The sequence below is a fragment of the Seriola aureovittata genome, chromosome 4 (genome assembly GCF_021018895.1).
Source record: "Seriola aureovittata isolate HTS-2021-v1 ecotype China chromosome 4, ASM2101889v1, whole genome shotgun sequence".
Classification (NCBI taxonomy): Eukaryota; Metazoa; Chordata; class Actinopteri; order Carangiformes; family Carangidae; genus Seriola; species Seriola aureovittata.
In genome coordinates, this window is record NC_079367.1 from 12062110 (window position 1) to 12082652 (window position 20543).

The 20543-nt window shown below is 41.7% G+C and overlaps 1 protein-coding gene across 1 annotated transcript in view; it reads right to left on the reverse strand.

Annotated features, from left to right (window-relative positions):
- The window catches only part of pid1 (phosphotyrosine interaction domain containing 1), a 29453-nt gene that overhangs the window by 7397 nt on the left and 1513 nt on the right, over positions 1-20543 (reverse strand). The window contains exon 2 of the mRNA XM_056374763.1: positions 9922-10068. Coding sequence (XP_056230738.1) covers positions 9922-10068 — 147 coding nt within the window. The remainder of the gene's footprint in view (positions 1-9921; positions 10069-20543) is intronic.

The window sequence follows — 20543 nt, forward strand, 5'->3', positions numbered from 1 at the left end:
CGACACTTCATAATTTTATCCTTTTAGATATTTTTTTTAAATTGTTTTATAATTAGCTTTTGAATTAGTGAGTTATGGCCAACAATATGTTTTGTGAGGTCACCGTGACCTTGACCTTTGACCACCAAAATCTAATCAGTTCATTCTTAAGTCCAAGTGACTGTTTGTACCAAATTTAAAGAAATTGCTTTGAATCAGATGTACAGACAGACAACCCGAGAACATAATGCTTCCAGCTGTGGATGTCGCTGGCGCAGAGGCGTAACAAAACATCATCACAGCCCCAGATGTAGAGTACATGGTCTGAGTCTTGTTTTGGTTTGTGGACAAACATTAAGGAAAATTATGCTTTTGCAGGCTGAAAGAAGCCAGGGAGAGATGTGAAAAATTAAGAACACAAATTTTTATCTAACACCTGACACCAGCTGAATTCCTGCATTAAATATGAGGCCTCAAAGCAACATCATATGGTGGTTCTGTGCACAATCTGTGTCTGGAAGCAAAGACCTGAGACAAGTTAGTTGGTGTCTTTTAACAGCTACAGCGTGTTTGTGAGCATCTTTGTGAGTTTGTGTGAACACACAAGGACAGTTTCCAAAGGTACAAATCATGGGTTATGACTGGAACAATGAAGAGACACACTGACTCAAATGATCATAAAATTCTGCAGACGGAGAAGAGACTGACTCACTGACAGCTCAGAAACAAGCTGCTTTCAAGAACTCCAAGCCAGAATGTAAACGCCTGCGTGAGGACTCTGTTAGTGTTTGTGCACAGCATGAAGCAAATCATTCTAGCTCTATTTTTCTACCCATCAAGCTCGGGACAAAATTGATACGTCAATCTGTGCATCCAGGACAGAAAACATCTGCTGTCCTGTGCTCTGGCGGCCTGCTCACCAGTCGTCTCAGTGCTGGCGAAGTCAGGCAGGCAGCTTAAATCATTCCAGAGATCTACTGAGTCCTCCCCTTTGTTTCAACTTTCCATGTGTTTCTCCTCTTTCTACTCCACTCTGAAACTCTGTTGTCTCTTCCTTCTTCCACTCCCACTTCTCTCTTTCACCCGTTTCTTCCTTGAACTCCTATCATCTGCCCCCCCCCCCATCTCTATCCTCACATCCCCTCTATTGTTCTGACTTCCTTCTGCAGCTAATTGTTAGCAGTTCTATACAGTCAAACTGAAAATATTGATTCCATGTGAAGCAATACAGAGACAGAAATAATGATCAGTTACAGGAACGAAGGCCTTGAGGGCTGCAAAGAAGGAATGCTGCAAAGCAAACATTGACAGAAAAACGGACAGACAACCAGACAACAAACATACGGGCTGAGGGAAGAAGGAGAAAAAAAAAATCAGGGTTTGGGAAACTAAACTTATGTCAAGTTGAAATTTAAAGTATCCGTTGGATTGGTGCTGCAGACGAGAAACTAAATGTGTTTGTATACCAGCTTCATAGGACAGAGACAAAAACAATGAAATGGATCGAGTTTGTGAGAGGAGGGAGGAGGAGTGTGGTTAAACATTTGCATGTGTGGTGAGACATGTGGCCACCATTACTCTTGGTTTATGGAGGTCATTGTCTTTTTCTATTCTTACTCTCTCCTACATTGGGAGACTCTTGATGGACTGCCTTGCTATACCTGCAAAGCAAAGGTCACATGACATGACGGAGACAGCTGATAATTCGTCAGTAGGCCACTTTTTGCTAGGATATATGATTATTGACTTTTTTGTCAGGGCAAGATGAGAAGATTATCACTGTCTTATCTGTGCGCTAAATATGAAGCTATTCATATTTACTGTACAGCTATGAGAGTGGTATCAATCTTTTCATCTAACCATTGTAATGAAAGGGAAAATCCATAATTCCCAAAATGTCAAACCTTTCCTTCAAGCTCTTTAATTGACCTACTCATTGTTTATCAGATTTTGAAAACTTTTCTGTACTACAGTTGTATTATCATAGAATTTTCCATCAAATTCCTCAATGAGTGCATCTGTGGCCCTGCAAAGTAATATCCACCAACTGTGATCTGTCTGGCTGGAAAAACATGAGATCATGAGGAGGAAAAAGCTAAATGTTATTGTGGTAGAAAGACAAAGGTTCAAATATCAATTCCTATTGAAATATATCAATTTTAATGTTAATAAAAACAAATCTAATGATATTGACAAGCCCACAGCCAGTGTGGTCTATAAAATATAAGGTAGCACTGTTATAATAGCTCACACAGCTGCCAATAAACATGCTAGAAAATTAGCTCGTTAGCGGTAGCACTTGTTAGTTAGGTGACCCAGCCTTACAGGTCATAGTGGTCCGTCGACAGTTTCCCCTCTTACATTCACATTACACATATGCAGACACACATTAATCAGTGCGCACACACCCTCTATGTGGTGATAACAAGAGCATACAGTATATGCTTATATCTAGCCAAAGTTTGGAGTCATATTGCTGATCCCAAGGTGTTGGTCGACTCTGTGCTAAGAGACATTTGTAGTAGGCATCGGAGAAGTTGTGCAAATGATGCATAGTATGCAAAAGACTGCAACTATTACTCATTAAAAACATTCTGTTGTACATGCATGCCAGCACAGTCACTCTGCCACCACTGCATGCCAGCAACAATCCTGTCTGAGGTTAATGATAAATGAGGCAAACAGATTTTAACATTTAACATTTTTTGATGAATCACTGCATGAAAAACCAACAATGCCTGACAAACCACAATTATGGAATGACAAAAGAGAACTAGACAGACACGCATAGAGAAACTTATTGATGTAAACGCATGGGGAGAAAAGACAGAAAAGCTGGTAGACAGTAATTGAATGCAAAGAAAGACAGAGGAAAGTGTGGGATACACAGAGGGAGACAGAAAAAACATCCGCAGCCCAGCAAGTGAGCCAGTGGGAAGAAAGACAGGAACATCCTGGTGCACTCACACACAACACACACTGTCTGTGTGTCTGTCTCAGTCAGAGGGAGTCTGTATCTGCGTGTAAGCGCACAGGCATGCATGTGTGTGTATGAGAGGTGTAGAGCTAGGGCAGCTGCTGCTGCTGGGGCCACAGCTGGTTCAGCTATCAAGCAGAAGAAAGGAGGTATGGGAAAAGGAGGAGGAGGAGAAGGAAGAGAGACTTAAGAGGAATCAATGAGGAGATACCTGTCCCTACGGAGAATCTTTGGGAACATGGAGAAAGGAGAAGAGAGGGGCTGAGATGACAGGAAGAGGGGCTTAGAGCAGAACAAGGAGGCAGTTGTTAAGGAAAGCAGTTTGGTCCTGTTGAATCAGGTCTGGGAACAGACTGATGTGAAGGTACAAACAGTCAGCAACCCTTCTGGAACTTGTCGTTTAAGCATTAGGCACTTTCCCAGACACTGGTCCAAGGACAAACAGGTGGTGCAGACAAAACACACAGTCTATCTCTCAGCGCTCTCTCTATCCAAATCTTTATCACTTCCAAACGGCATGAGTTGGGATGCCAATGTGAACTGTTTTGTTCATACCTCAAGCTGACTATTTGGAAACATATCAGATTTGTATCTGGCAGCGGTGATTTGATGTTGGCTGCTTGTCATAATCACTGTCTAAAAGGAAGCTTGTAACTTCCAAAGAGTTAACCTTTCAGTTAATTTAGAAAAGATGGGGAGCACATATTGTATGTCTGCTGATAAGTAATAAGAAACTGTAGTGCCATAAAACATATATTTTTGGGTACAGTATAGTAGTAGTGAGAAAATGAGTTTGACAAAAAAATCTTGGCACCAGGTCCACCTTGTTTAAAAATTTGACATGTGTCACTCAGCACATACTGTATCTGGGTCAGCATTTTCCCTTTTTCCACAATGTGTGTATTTTCTCTGTTTATATGGGGAAAAAACGCAAATATTGACAACATATCATTGTAATATCTGTATTGGATTCTGGTATCAGTCAGGCTATAGTCAGCACCATGGCATTGGGATAAAGACAGTTACTGAGTCACATACAGAAATGATACAGCATGTGTAAAACTGTCTGATGCTAAGGTTATCCTGGCGTTCTCCCTCAGTAGGCCCCTGCGTCTGGATCCCTCAACATGACTGGAAATCCACTGCTTGGGAACGCAGCATTCCTGAGGAGGTTGTTAACATTCCTCTAAACTTATTGAATCAGCACAGTACAGCTGGCTCCGCTTGCCACGGCATGCAAAGATGGATGAGGGTTTTTTTTTTTTTCTTTTTTTTTTTTTACAAGTGCTGTGTGTATTTGCCTTGTTTGTGTTGTGCATTGAGAAGAAGAAGGGTGGGTGTGTGTGTGTGTGTGTGTGTGTGTGTGTGTGTGTGTGCAAAACAGAGTCTGAGTGTTTCAGTGTAAGTCAAGACAGGAGCACCTCAGTGTACATGAAAGAAGCTTTCACATTCACAGCCCTTTCCATACAGTCTACTATAGGGTAAAATTCTCCATATTCCAATGGTGGTCATAAAATGTGTCTAGGTGTCACAGGAGCCAGCTACGTTTTCAATTTCTGGCCACAAAATATGGTCTCACCCACCCACACAAATTTGCAATGCAAATACAAAAGTGTATTAATGAAACTTTTATTTTCCCTTACAAACACATGCTATTAAGTCAGGGCTCATAGAAATGTTGTAAGTGCTGTACATTCACACCGTACTGGGTGCATCAGGATCAGCCTACAGAACACGTTGAGGTTCATCTAGTCCAGATGCTGAAGCATATTCCTGCTGACATTTGGTGAAAGGCAGGGTACACCATATAGATATGATATGGATATGTAAAGCTCTATAAACTTTTTTTTTTTATATTGTTGACCTGCACCATGAAACAGTGAACGTGAGTGACACAAAGAAAGAGCTGATGACTAAACTTTTGGTCTGACTATCCAGTCTTTTAATCTGAGAAGAGCCAAACAGCCTGGGTCAATCAGTGAGAGAAGCCCTGAACTGCAGCCCAGTCTGTCTCCCCGCTGATGAGCAGCAGTGCCAGCAGAGACAACACACCAGTTAACCTGAGGCCAGTTTCTTACAAACAAACAATAAAACAAGCATTGCAATACTAATTATCCTTAAAACAGATAAAAATGACCAACATAAACAGTGCACTTAGCTTTCCTGAAGACTACAGGTAGCAATCTCCAAATATGGTCACTGCAACTAAACCACAGGCACAGAACAACACCATACAAGTACTTTAGCTTTCATATTTCCTTGCAGTTCATCTGTCAATATATCCATCTGCAACCCTAGACTGGTGCACACAAATATTCTGCAAACATAACCAAACAGTAACAGGAAACTGACACTGAAATTTAAACACTTTGTGTGGAGCACCATCTTAATAACTGTGGTCAAAGGCAGAACCCATCTTCACACAGAAACATATCGGCTGCTCCCATTAGCTGTTAGGTCTGACAACAACATGATGGACACTGTTTAAGCTGGAAAGACACAACCCAGGAATGTTTGTACATTATCACAGATGGCAAAGCAAGCTAATGTCCAAAACCACTGATACAAAGGCTCCACCAGACCAAAACAGAGACAGACAGACATTCATGCATGCAGCAGGGAACTGGGAGCACCGGGCAGCTCACCCTGGATGGTTGCTAATCATCTAAATGTCATCACTGTGCGTGCTGTTCTCGTTCACTGGAGGAGAAGTGACGGCACGTCCAGCACACTGACTGACATCAGCATACCAATTACAGAGGGACAAAAAGCCTCTCTGCCTCACAGATAAGATAAAGACATGGTAGGACCAGCCTGTCCTGGGCCGCCAGCGTGAATGACATCAGTGTAGGAGAATCACGCACCATCATTGGTTTGGTTCAACTACACATGAGGGAAATTATGCCCAGCAGAGCAATCAGAAACAGACGTAACTTGGGCTGCAAATGACAACGGGCCCTATTTCACAGCAGACATTTTGACGTGTCATAGCAGTTAAAGCACACATGTTACTAATCACAGTTATGATGGCTCAGTTCTATTTAAGCGTCCCAAGCTAGTCATGACAGTGTAACAGTGAGCCAGCATGAGCAATATCAGGACCCTGAAACTGAAGCAGCTAGCAAGATGTCAGTCAATATTAAGATATATTTAGCTACAAATTCACAATTTTGAGCTTTGAAAGGAATAATTTCACATTTTAGGAAACAGACAAGAGCATTAAAGCATTAAACAAAAAGAAACAACTAAGAAGCTGGAACTAAAAAATGTTTGGCATTGCAAAATATTGTCAATGAACTAATTGATTGATTGTTGATAACTTCAACACAAATATGATCTTTTAGCAGCATTTTGATGGAGGAGTTTCTACTCAACATCCATGTTAACACATCTACAGTCTACACACTGTCTCACTACACATGCATAGCCAAGGGGCTACACTTTTATAAAACCTAATTTGACTAGTGAGGGTTCTAGCCTGACCCCCCTGAAAACATGACCCTGAAGAGACAAGAGCAGAGAGTTAAAATCCCTGACCAAACGGTGTAGTCCTCAGTGTCAGTGTGTTGATAACATTCTCTCTGTTTACGCTCTTGGAAAGTAGGGAGCAAATTAAATTAAAAACACAACAAAGTCATGAGCAAGGAGCCGAGTTGTGTTTTGAGCGGTCTCCAAAGTAATTTCACCATTGTCACGGAGTACGACTGTGGGGCTGGCATGGCTGTTAAGTGCATTGAGCACGTTTTCTCAATGGACATGAAGTGGACCTCTTTTGACAGCAGCAGCCCGGGCAGGGCAATGAGAGGTGGCCTTTCATCCTTGCTAGCTGTTAGCTTTGGCAGGGGCACAGCAGCCCTTAGCCAGCATTCCTGCCTGCCTGTAAACTGCGAGTACACCTGGGGGCTGGGAGAGAGCGGAGAGAAGGAGAAAGGAGTGAGAAATGAAAGAGAGGGAATATAAAGCAGTCCATGAGGATAATAAATTGTATCATATTGTATTGTAGGATATAAAAAAGCCAAGCATGAATGAGGGAAAGAAGTGCAAAGACCATTGTTTCCTCACTTTTCTCCCTTGAAAAGAAAATAATGTCTCTTTAAGGTCTAACAGTGGAAGCAGAGGTGCTGAAGCAGGTGGGCAGACAGATATGCAGACAAGCAGGTAGTGACTCAGACGGGAAGTTACACAAGCCAATACACAGGCAAACAGATGCAGGCGGCAAGACAGACAGACTTGCAAATAAGGAGGTCGCAGACAGATGAGGGAAATTAATTTTTTTTTGTGTGTGGCTGGTATTCTGCTGAATAGCTGTAGTGGTATCCATGGCAACATGGCTTTGGCATTCTCAGCAACGCTGGAAAGAGCAGTGGGTACAGAAAGAGGAGCGGGCAGCGAGAGGATGCTGGGATTCACACTAGACAGAGAGGGATACCAAGTCCAGCTCTGTGCAGCGTTCACCTAGGCGATATATCAATATTTATCTTCCATCACGGCAGCGATTGCCAGTCGGATGATAAGAGAGGCTGCTGTGTGTCACTGCTACCATGATTCCCACTGAATAACTGTGCATCATTATACTGCTGACTTTAGATAAAAAAATAAAGATAAACTCCTGTTAGAGCTGGACACTTCTTATTTCCAGTTCTAGGTCCACAAAAAAAAGAAAAAAAGAAAAAAAAGAAACACATTGCCAGTGCATGACAGGTGATTAAAAACAATTAATCAGTGGGAAATTGAGCATGACGCACTGAACACTGGGATGCTGATGAGTCAGTAAGTTGTGACGCAACATGTCACTTAGGTTATTATTGAGCGAAAAGTCTTAACGACACAGTCAAATAAAAACTACATTATCCATGATCTTGTGTTTGCTATTGTGTTTTATTATCAAGCATCTAGAGGTCAAATCTTAAAGTCCTGACGCTAAAATGTTTGATAATGCTTCCTGCATTTGTGGGAACGTGCATAAATGTATCCAATCAAATGTAATTTGTAGTGCCCAGCTAACCCCCTTATCATAAAGAATCACTTAGCTTGCTAAAAAGAACCCATATCTGTTAGCACATGGGGTACAGTAGCTATAACAGCAATATCATGGGTTTGGAAGTGTGTTTAGATATTATTTGGAACAGCTTGTTGAGGTTTTATTACCTCCTGTGTAACAACACATGGAGCATGTACAAGCTAAAGATGCTAAAATAATTTTACTGAGCCTTTAAGAACAATGAATGAATAAACTCTTCAAACTGTCACCCAACATTTAACATCTGTCAGTCCATTTCAGCCATTCATCTTCAACCTTTGTTTCTATAATGGAAAAAGACCTTAAAGAAGGAAGAGGAAGGGTGTCGGCTTTATATCCAGTCAGGACATAACCGAGACACAGTCGTTTTCTTTGGGGTTTTTTTTTCACCAAACATATTTAAATCACCAGACATGATGTAGTTTGCATCAGTGTCGCATTCTATATGTGACATTGATGAGAACATGAAGGAGTTTGAGTGTTATCTTACTAGTCTGCCTGTGTAGTTTTTATTCAGTGAAAACATGGTTTAACAATACCACTGCCGCATTTACAAGAGGAGGAAGTCTTGCTTGATTTTATCATAACTGGCAGGATAACAGCTGTCTTTAAGAGACATGAAGACACAGCAAGAGCAGCGTAACGGGTGAAAGGATTTGTAGTAAATAATGCATCAGCTAACATCACATCAGGAATGTTTTTTTTCTTTAATTTTAAAGAAAGTGGTCATCTGTCAGCTCTCATCACAGACCTCTCATCGTCTTAATTCACTGAATTAAAGATGAATTCTTGAATACATTCACAGCATTAGCTCCTATTTCATTAATCATATTGTTATTTAAGATTTAATAATTCCTACAACAAAACTAAGAGACCACTTTTATTTGACCATGAGTCAATGAAAACCCTGCTACTTACCCTGTTTATCACCATGTCTGGGTGTGTAAGTATGTCTGCCTGTAAAGACTCTCGACTTTCGCTTCATCTTCACATTTCAATTTCAGGAGTTTTTGGGAAGTTGCTTATGATGACTCAGCATTTTCAGCCTCTTAGCTGCCTTGGGAATTTTTTTTTTCAATGCATATAAATACATATACAGTATATGTCTGTGTGTGTTTCTGTTAGCTCTTCTGTACGGTGATCCAACAAACTCAAATATCAACATCAAGCATGGGGACTGTGTGTTCCATGTGTGTGTTTCTTGGCAATAATTTCAAGAGGGAATTATTTTTTCCTCAACATTTTAAGGCATCTGCCAGATATGAAATGTTTGTTTTAGTTAGGTAAAGTTGGAACAGCTTCAACTCCTTTCCTGACATGCTTGTTAACCGTACAGCACAAGTGACCAAAAACAACATTTTAAGAACTAAGAAAAAAAAAAAAAACCTAAATCCTTGTACCCACACGGCCCCGTCAAGTTGTCTCACATGTGCCCACAATCATCTCACTTTATTTGTTATGCTTACAATGCTCTGGCACAAGGCAAGCAAACGCACAAAGACACACTCAGTTACTCGGTTGGAAGTATTATGTGTAATAACAGAGCGTGGCTGCTATTTTAATCTGTAGCCCTGTTTGTTTTCTGTTTTGAGGACAATGAAAAAGAGAATAGGCTGCGAGTCCAACAGCTCATTGGTTGAAACCCAACATCTGACACTTAACAGAGCCAGGGAGAGGAAGAAAACAAACACACCCATGCCAGAGCGCACACACGCATACACGTGTGGCCACATACACACATTTAATATTAATTATTCAAAGATGTGATTCAGACACAAAACTCTCAAAAAGTGTGCTGGGGGGAGTGCACAGAGGAATGAATATAACTTGTGTGTCCAGAAAGAAAGGGAAAAACAGTTGGATTATGATTCTATTAATGCTATTATAGATTTACTGTTCAGGAACAGGCCTGGATTTGGGGATTATTAGGCTCATGTGATCCTACCTTGTATCCAGCATGGGTCCTGCTCTTTGTAAGCGGTGTGGTGGAGCAAAGCTCAATGGCCTCAGGCTCGTGAAAGATCACCGTGGGCAACGGTTCCTTCCTCAGCGTCAGCACATTTAGCTTGGTCTTCAGCATGGTCTGAAAGTGCTGATGGAGAAAGAAAGAAAGAAACACACCGTGCTTTAGGCAAACTTACAATGAGTATGAGACAAGTGCATGTCTATGGTTCAACATTTGTAGTTTCCTTGTCAACACTGCTGGAGGCTCAAAAAATTGCAAATTGCACAACACTGGCATTTTAGTGTTTTTGTCAGTTTTAAGTGTGTAATACAGTATTAAATAAGTCACCACTCACAAGTCTGGAAATATATATGATTTATACCACAGTATGAAAAGTGCAAGTAGAAAAAAATGCGACTTGTTGTTCCATAAAACCTTTATGAGGCTCAAAAGGGTCGAAATTTCAACAAAAGACATCAGGATATCATATTTTAAGCTATTATTTAACACATATCAAAAAGAAAGCAGTTTGAAATTTAAGACACATGTATTCCAGATTTACCCTCTCGCACACAGAAAACACATTCTAGTGGTGAAAACTGGAGATGAAGACTGAAAGTGAGATGGTGCAAGCGGTTTATTCTGCAGAAAGTGGAATGTGAGGAGCAGGAGAAGGGAGCTGTGCCTTCGCTGCCTCCGTCAAAACAAGAGCACAGAGCTGCCTGCTCTCACACTACAGTCCACGGCTGGTGTTTCCTGAAGCGGAGCAGAACCACATGGCCAGTCTGGCCCGGTGCGTTCCACCCTGTGGAATTTCTGGGCTTCCTCGAAACAGTCAAAGATAATACTGACAGCTAATGAGATCAGGATTTTCACAACTAAGGCAGAAATAGGCTGCCCTGTGGCACGTCTGCTGGGCTAGGTGTCTGCAGCCTGATCTCACTTATTTAGTGTCATCGAGCTCTTGCGGTGAGATCTTGAAAATGAATTATTCTTGTACAACATTTGAGTTGCCAACACAATTTTAACAAGTTTTGTATAATAAGCCAGGGGAATAAATTTGGCTAGCTGTTCTTGCCTTGATTCTCACGTTCATGATCATTGTATGTCATTCCCATTACTTCTCACCTATGTTATGTGCTAGCAGCACTGCGAGGCTAACTACAAGTCATCATGGTAATATGATCAAAATGACAATGCTAATATACTAATGTTAAACAGTTATGTTTATAGCATGTTCGCCATCTTAGTTTAGCATGTGAGCACGGTAACATTTGCTAATTAGCAGTAAAACAGTGCATCTGAGGCCAAGGGGAATGTTGGTATTTGGTCATAAACAAATGAATTGGACAAACTTTTTGAATTTTGATGGTAAATGAAAATTCAGAGGATTCTAATGTGCATTGCAAATTTTATGGCAATCCATCCAACAGTTGGAAACCACAAACATCAACCTCACAGTGGAGCTAGAGGGAAAGTCAGAGGATCACTTAAGCCCTCAGGATTCATAATCTCAACCTGTTTGTGCTGCTGAAGTTGATGTCAGGGGTTCGGTCTGACAGATCGGCATTATCATCCCTAGAGTTATGCTGCTGAAATTGCTAAAAACTAGAGAAAGGAGCCCTCCCCATGACTATAATGAGCCAGACGATCACAGAGGTCTTGAACTGGGTCTGTGTCACCTTCACCTGTTGGTCTTGTGGGCAACAAACTAGATGTATCCCAAAGTCTTGGCTTTGAGAAGATATTTGTTTTCCACTGTACACATAATCACTTGCAAGAGTATATGGGGTGAAAAAACAAATAACATTTTTGTGGATTTCCTCTTTAAGTACAGATTACTTTTACAAATGCTCCCATTCATTTTTTTTCCCTTTCCTTTTTGGCGCTTCAAAACTGTTTTCCATGTTGGACCTGCACAATGTCCATTTTTTTACACAACAGATGGTCAACATTTTCAGGCGATGAAAATAGTCAGTCCTGCCAATACAGGCCATGAACAGTCTTTTCTGATGTGTTGGTTTGGTAAAGCCAAGTAGACCATTCTCAGTCACCTTCAAGAAACAGGTTAGGTGTCCTCCTTCTACATTTAACACCACTACATCAAACGTTACGTACACTATAGTATTTTATATTTCCATTATCTTGTTTATCCTCCTAGGACCTGGCGTCCACATATGTGGACCTCACATTTTGGGTTCTCTATACCACAATACTAACTTTTTCTAAACGAGGGCCTGGTGACCACATATGAGGATATTATACTGCCACTCAGTAATCGAAATTTAAAACTAATGTCCTCATATTTGGACATAATTTTTCTCAGGTCCCAATCAGAATAAAGATCAAAGAGAAATCAAAAATGCACGCCATGCAAGAGTTCGGGTCTTAGGAGGTTAATAATACTGTTCTTTGTCCTCACCTATAGCAAAAACTATTTCGGGTGCCGGTTCGCATGCATTGTGGTTATAACATGACATGTTATGTACCGTATAACTAAAAAAATATTTCACACTTAATGCTAATTTAGTGCCACCCAACTAACAGGCCTAATCCTATGACCCTATGCCCTACAGTACAACCTGTTGCAGCAGAAACAACACCGCTGGGACCCAAGGTAGGCGCACTCACCATAGTGGACCTTCATGTTAAGAAAAGAATAAAGAGAAGGGGGGGGGGGTCCTCAGGAAAGATGAAGATAAGGCGAGAAAAAAAACAAGGAGCAGATGAAGGAAAAAAGGAGAAAAAGAAAGATGGAGTTGTGAAAGTAAAGCCACATGTGTGTAAACGCTCGCTGACCTCCGCATCAGCACTTTACAGCTTCCTGACAGCGGCTCACATTCCTGCGGTTGGCCCCAGTACGGACAGGGGGTGGGGTGTGTGTGTGTGTGTGTGTGGGGGTCTTCAGGGGCCTGTGGTGTGCTCCCCAACTCCTCCACCCCCCACCAGGAATAAAAGGTCTGAGCATAGGGCCGCTTGTGGCGTAAAGCTGGAATTCTATTCATAATATTTTCACTTCATTTTAATGTTTTTTTTTATTTCTCAATTCCCAACAGTCTCCTCATCGGGTTACTGCTGTTATTGATTCTATTTCTGACTGCAACTTGGATCCAGGCAGGTTTTCTGTCTCCACCGTCAGGCCACTGTGGGCTAGACTGGTTTTGAGGTGGTTACAAGACAATGGCCCTGTTTACACTTAAGAAAACCTGTAATGGTCCATTTAAGGATTATGAAAAACAATCTTGTTGTCTGGTAATGTGTGACTTAAGTTAAAGCCTCTACATGTTGAATATTTATGTGATTGTCACTCTCAAATGAATTTTAGCAGGTTCGAGACACACGTCACTGATGGACTTGAGGGAGTCAAAAAAAGACTTCTAATAACCTGGATCCCCAGAGTGTTCAAAATCATTACTGAGATGTGACACAGCCTATTTTAAAGCAGCTTATTTGATCATTTTAAAAAGAGAAACCCTGACAGACCATTCAGTTCTCATTCTACAGTCGTAGTGCTAAGATGTACTGTATTATGAAGAGGCTGAGCTACATGGTACAAAACATGCTACCAGTGTATTCATTCATTCCTAGCTGGTAGATTTCCTTCACTCACAAGAAAATATAAAATATTCCAGTGCATTAGCAGGTCTTTTGCAAGTGCTTTAAAGCGCATGTACGTTTAAAAGTTGAATAATTTATTATGACCAGTGACCTAAAAAATTGTTATACGAGTATGTCACTTCTTCACGTAGCGACACTTTTTAATTTTTCAGTTGCCAAAAGCATAGCTGGTTGTAAAGGTGATACAGTCCATGTGTTTTTAAATTCACGTGTTCTTTAAATTAAATCTTATGTCATTATTTAAAGTTTGTGACTCCCACTCTTTACATATTTAGACTTGCTGTAAATCGAATCAGAGTATTTGGTCATTCATAAGCCAGTTAGTACATTTACTGTTAAAACACCAAAGCTCTACATATTTAGCAGCATGACTATAACGCTAACGGCATCAACACTGACTCACTGCTGCCTGCGCCCATGTGATTAATTTGTATTTATAGTGCAAAGACGTTACAGTAAAAAGGAACCAGGCCCAATTCTGCCAAAACTCCAACAGTGTGACTTTTACAACACATTTATATTTTATGGCTCTCAAGGCCCATATAATGTGTATTTGCCTAAAATCAGTACTTCCAATAAACTATATCCCACAATATATAACATAGGGCTAACTTCTTTTTCTCTGGGAACAACTAATTGGGAGGACGACCAAGGTCAAATCTGAATCCTAACGCCAAACAGACCCAGGCCAGCGTTACCACCTAATTCTGAATGACTGCTCTCCAAGTATGTCACTGATTAATGCTGGTAATCACAAGTGTCATCAGAGCAAGTACCCATGCTAATTTCTCTAATGTCTCTACAAGTCAATAATTGTGAATTGTGCATTTAAAAACATGCAAATCCAGAAAAATACTTGAAGAATCATGTCCTCGAGAAATCAAGGCTTTGGAAAGTGTCTGCGCAGTTTGCCTCCTGCAGTGATGAGCTTAACAGGTCGCAGATGGTAAGTTAAACTTTTGGCCCCCTGAGGGAGCATTCTTACAGGAAAGAGGTTCCCAGGTCACTCTCATGGTAAGACACTGCATAACGGGGTAAAAACAGACCTCTGCCACACCCACTGAGACACACGAAAATGGCGTTATATGGATGTGCTCATGACAAAACTGTGGAAAACAGCTGGAAATGATGTTTAAAAGCCAGTGGAAGCTAAATGGGGAGATGTTCTGTGTCTGAACTGCATGATAATATGAAAAAATACATGCCTCGGACACATAAATGGCTACTGGTTCATGCCATAAACTGAAAACGTGGTCGGTGAGTATGGTTGGGATCTTAACACAGACCCTGAGACCAAGATGGTTTGTCAACAACATTAGCCTGTCTGCAACACATCTGCATACGCCAAGCCAGACACACTTGATGAAACAGTGTGTAGAGCTCTGTACCAGATGTTGTAGGTCTGTCGGGTGCTGGCAGAGAGCAAGACAGTGGGACATCACTGTTTGTTATCTGGGCATCTGTTCTGCATCTCATCTTTTCATTTCCACCAGCTCGACATTCAAACGTAGAGCCAGACTGAGTTTCGGATCAGAATCATCAGAATTCACTGTGTATTTCCATCAACAACAGAAAAGGTCTAGTATTGTGATATTTGGCACCATGAAAATGTTTAGAATAAATAAACAGTCACTAGGCTAATACATACAACTAATTTGTGCCAGGTACAAATGTTTGGTACATACTAGGGGTGTTCATTTTGAATTTTTTTCTGACAGATAGCAAACACTCGTTTACCGACAATTAACTGTTAACCGACATGATTAAAATGCACTATTTAGAATAAACGAGTGTCTGTGATCCATTAAAAACTACCAATACACTGTTGTTAAATTGGCCCCGAAATGATCTGCGAATCTAAACTGAGAGCGAGACAGACGAGCGCACTCATAGGTAGAATAGAAGCCCCTCCCAGCAGATCACACAGGGCGATGGCCCTTTTAATTTCATGTTGCAAAAGAACCAACGCCCCGCTTGTCCAGGAACTCATAAAAAGCTCTATGTAATAGTTCATGAGGTTCTTATAAAGATCAGCTCTACTGTAATAAAAAAAAAAGAGCAGAGGAGCAGAATCTTTTGTTGACCGGTGCAGATGAATGTGCTTCTGGTGTGAACAGCCAGACTACTGCTCACAACACAGAGCTGGACAGGCATTAAACATCAAAATGATATAAAATAGGCCAGGCCTACCTTACTCGTCAGCATAGCGGACAGCTTGTCTACTGGTTTTTATTCAGAAATAACAACATGTTGACATGCTGTTGGCATCAAGCACCGCTCGTTGAGCAGCACATTGGTCCTCTTCTTCTAGCTGACAAAACTTACAAGGTGCCCTGTGGAGTTTTCTTGTAACCCAAGTTCTGTTTACATCTAGTATTACTCACCAAAATGAAGCGCGTGTATGCTGGAGGCCTAACAAACATGTTGAACACATTTCCGGCATTGTTCACACTGATCTTTGCTTGCTAGCAGTCTTCTTCTTCCCTGTCTTTTGGTGGTGTATTCTTATGTTTCTTTGCCCGTTATAGCCACCTGTTGCCGAGCGGCATGGTGGGAAACCATTAGCATGGATGCGCATCATCTTTTGCATCTGTGAGCGTGCGCACGAGATGCCAACCAGATGGGGACAAACTCATTAAAAAAAAAACTCCACAGGGTGCTTTTATAGCAGGTGCAAAATATCTTTCTGCGAAAACAACAGACATTATAGCAACATCACCACATCCCACATAGAAATATTTTGTAACAGCTGAGGGTAGGATCATTCCTTTCTTCATTTGTGCCATTTGCCAGTGAGTAAACAGCACAGGAGCTGGAGTTACTCATCGAATGAACTGTTCATGAATTTGCTCCTGAAAACAGGCCTAGTTTAACCAACAAGTCTTTACAAACAGAGACTTAACTTAACAAACCTTGCGTCATCTTGTGCTGGCAACTAGCCGCATCCTGCCATTGTTTGTGCCTCAGACCCCAGTTCTACACACAAACACATCCTTCCTTTTGAAACCATCCTGAAGGAATACACTGTGGTCCACAGGTAGAGCAGGGGGAGGTTCACCTAGCATGTGGTGGCAATTACTTCCTGAAGCCAGGAGTTGGATGCAGCCCTCCACTTCCCCGCATGGTAAAGGACTGGGCAGTGTAACTATCTAAGCTGTCCTTCCATGTGTTTACAGCCTCCCCCTCTGATCCTGGCACAGTTTACGAGAGGAAATATGTCTGAATAGGCTCAACCCTGAGAGGACTGTGGGAGGTCCCTATGCAGAAGAAAACCTGTTTTTCTCAATTGTGATTGGAGCGCTAGGACACGTAGGAGGGAGAAGGTCAATAATGGATGTTATGACTGGTGGGTTACTTCTGCTGGAGGAAGTGGGTATTTAAGTACCCAAACCTCAGAGTCTGGGGGTGGCAATCTCTGTCTGGCAATAAAAACATCAACAACTCTTTGACGTAAACAATGAACCCACCGCAACATCTTAAATTGTCTACACGGTTTTAAGACATGTGAGAAAGACTCGCTGATGACATGATCCACGGACAAAAACTGGGGGGTGATGGATGTTTTAGTTTCTGATTAAGTTTCGTGGTTGTTCCTGGACGGCTAACTTTGGCCTTAAAGGTATAAAAATCAGCAAGCTTTGCGTCTTCTACACTCATGGTTAAAAACTTCCACTCCGACGATACGTTGTGTATGTGTGTGTGTAGCTGTGCTGTTGTGTGTGGGACGTGAACCGTCGTGTGGGGCATGAGTGTAAATTTGACCAGCACAGACTCGGGTATCTGAGACTGATCGGCCGGTCACCGATCACTCCGAAAACTGGTCTTTTCTCATCAGCGGCCCATCGATCTCTAGTGAAAACCTTTTGAAAAAATTTGTGGAATTGTAATATATTTTTATGTCTCTTTACGGTTGGAACTCTTAACTCAGGCAAATATATACAGGAGTCATTCTGACATGTTCCCGTGGCTTTTTGAGCTAAACATTCAGATCCACATGATGCGTTGCTGAAAGTTGGGAGATATGAGAGAACCTCTGCAACCTACGGTTAACCATAACACGCTTCTCCCCACAGACATGCAGAGACGTTTGTGTGTGTCTTTGCAGTGCCATTATTCCAGCCGTAGGCCTTATGGATATCTGAACTTTGCTAAAAATCAAGACATAACAGGAAAAGGAAAGTAAGACCACAGTGTACAATCTCTGGTAGTATTCTGCCCAAAAAACAAGTGAAAGAACAAAATACTAAATTACACAGCTGAGACAGCTCCATTTGACCAATGGGAAAGATAAAACTATCTGGCTAATGCAAATCTTGGAAAAAGCCTTGAAAAATTATAACTTCTGAAAACAGGAGATTACGCCCATTCATCAAATACAAAGACCCAACTAGTAAGCCAACAGCCATTTGTTCACAAGAGGCAAATGTCTGCTAGCTGAAAAAAACAAAACAAAACAAACAAAAAAAAAAAACCAGTTGAAGAACTGTAGGAATTTTGTGCCAGTCTGCTCGTGATTTCCTTCTTGCCACTGAGGCCACAGTCTCAACAACATAGCTGTGGCTACAAGGCAACCTCAGATAGACAAAGAGACAGACAGACACACAAAGAAATAAAGAAAGACCAAGATGGGCCACAGAAACAAATGAGGATGAACTGTGACTGGCTTTGACCATGCTTGACCTCAGTCGGCTATTTCTGCACTGTCAGGTCCACATCTTTTTCTCTGCTCAGCCCTGTTTGTCAGTGTCACACACATTAAAACGTCAAAAGTGGAAACCATGGCTAAAGAAACAGCTGCTGACAAGGGGAAAAGAACATATTTGGCAGCCTTAGGGATATTCAAAAAGGAAGTTGTTGTGCGCGCGTGTGTGTGTGTTAGTGTGTGTGTGTGTGCATGCGTAACCTGCCTGCAAACTTGCATGAGTGTATATATATGTGTGTGTGTGTGTGTGTGCATTTGTGCCCAGACGACTGCATATTGTGCAATCCGTCGTTGAACTAATGTGGCCCCTGCCTGTGGAGGAAGGGCCCCTGAAACTGACTGAGGGATGTGGTCAGCGAGAGATAGGAGGAGTGGGGAAGAGAGAGAGAGGGAGAGAAAACAGTGAGACATAATGCAGCACTAACACACAGCCCTCGCAACACACACTTTGCCTACAAACACAAGCAGCTTGCCACTGGTACTGCGTACCTCCAACGCCATGACCTGTATCTCCTCCCCCCCATCGCCTCCATCTACCCCCCCGCCCCCCTCCCCTTCCTGCCTGAGCGTGAAACAAAAATGCAGCAAGACATCAGGTGTTGCTATGGCAACAGAGGACAGCACAAGTGTGGACGGATGCCATAGTGAATGAAAACAACAAAACAGAAGATAATAAAAACAAGTATGTTCCAGATCAGCTACCTAACGGATTCTGCTCCAGAAAAGCCCACCATTCCTGATTCAAAAGAGGTGAAGGATACCAGCTGAAAGGATGGGTTGTCGCCATGGTTACAAAGCAGGGAAATGGCCAGGTACTGCTATCGTTCTATAACCACTTTTAAGGGTAAACTGTAACCTTTTATTTACTGATCCAAAAAGGTCCTGGCAGCCCATGTGGACCATGACCGATTCATTATGGTGTCTGCTCTTTACCCCGAGAACAGAACAACCTGGGTACACTTGATCCAAATTCTCCTCCAAAGTCATCCATCAAGTTAAACACTGCCACTCAGGGTTTCATAGTTTTTAAGTGGACAGCAAAAACATGCCATAGGCCTACTCCTTATCAAATCTGGGCCACAGCTGTTCTCCAAGAGTCAAGTGCTGGTTATCAAAAGAAAGATTGCTTTAAAGATGCAAACCTACCTTTGCCCTACAACAATTTAGAACTGCACTACCATAAAGCTGGATCCTACATTTCCCACTACGCAACTCAATAGCATCTGTCATTCGACCTCCCTGCCTGGTATTGCTGCATTCATGTCATACGGGTTGGATAAGAGAGAAAGGGCAGATTCACATATTTTGGGAACGTTCACGTCAACTCAAGATGGCTGCATGATTACAGGTTTGGTCAAGAGAAGGCTACAGTGCACTGACAATTTCCATCAAAGTGGGGGTTAATCACTTCGCACAACAGACTTGGGCTGAAATGAGGCATCCCTGTTTGCTTAATTTCCAAGCACTTCTTTAGTAGGAAGCTCCAGGTCAAATATACATGCAGGGGTTTTCAAAAAAGTCGGAGTTTCCCAGTCATAGTTACAACTTGTTGTATCTTGATGTTGTCATCTCTGCTATTTGCATGTGAGAATCTTGAAATCATGATAACTCCTTGATGATGACTTGAATGCAGCATAACACAATTTTTTTCAGACTTTAAAAAGCTCCCTTCAGAGGCCCTCCAAATGTTTACAGGCTGAGTTTCAATCCCAAAGATTAATAAACTGAACACATTGCCCCTTTAGAGAATACATCTACCTCCTGTTTTATATGTGCATAGCTTCCATAATCTAAATCCATCTAAAGTTTCACAGATGTTTCAATCTCACAGAGAGAATGCACAACCACCACAAGAGACTGAGAAACTGTTAAGAAATCAGTGTAGTGCTGATTAGGCTTGGGCGTTATCTAAAATTTAATATCTTGATACAGTCCAGCCCAAATATCGCGCGATATCCGATATTATCGGTCGGGTTCCTTTTTTTCCAGGAGGGGGTTTCCTTATATTGTTGTATTTTATGTTTCAGGTGTTTCAGCAGTAAAATGTGGGTTAACAGTTTCAGGGAATTCATGAGGATGGCAACACTGACAATGACAGCGTCCCATAGATCAGGCTGACTTACTCTAACGTGCACTTTACTGCTTATAGTTCTGTCACTCTGTTTTGAGCACTAAATGCGTGGAACTGGTGGGCTGAGAATGGCAGCAGTATAAACACCAATGTCCACTGAAGAAATGCAGGATAACAGTGAAATTAATAGACTGGGACATTCAGTTTGAATCAAGTATGACTGTTACTGTT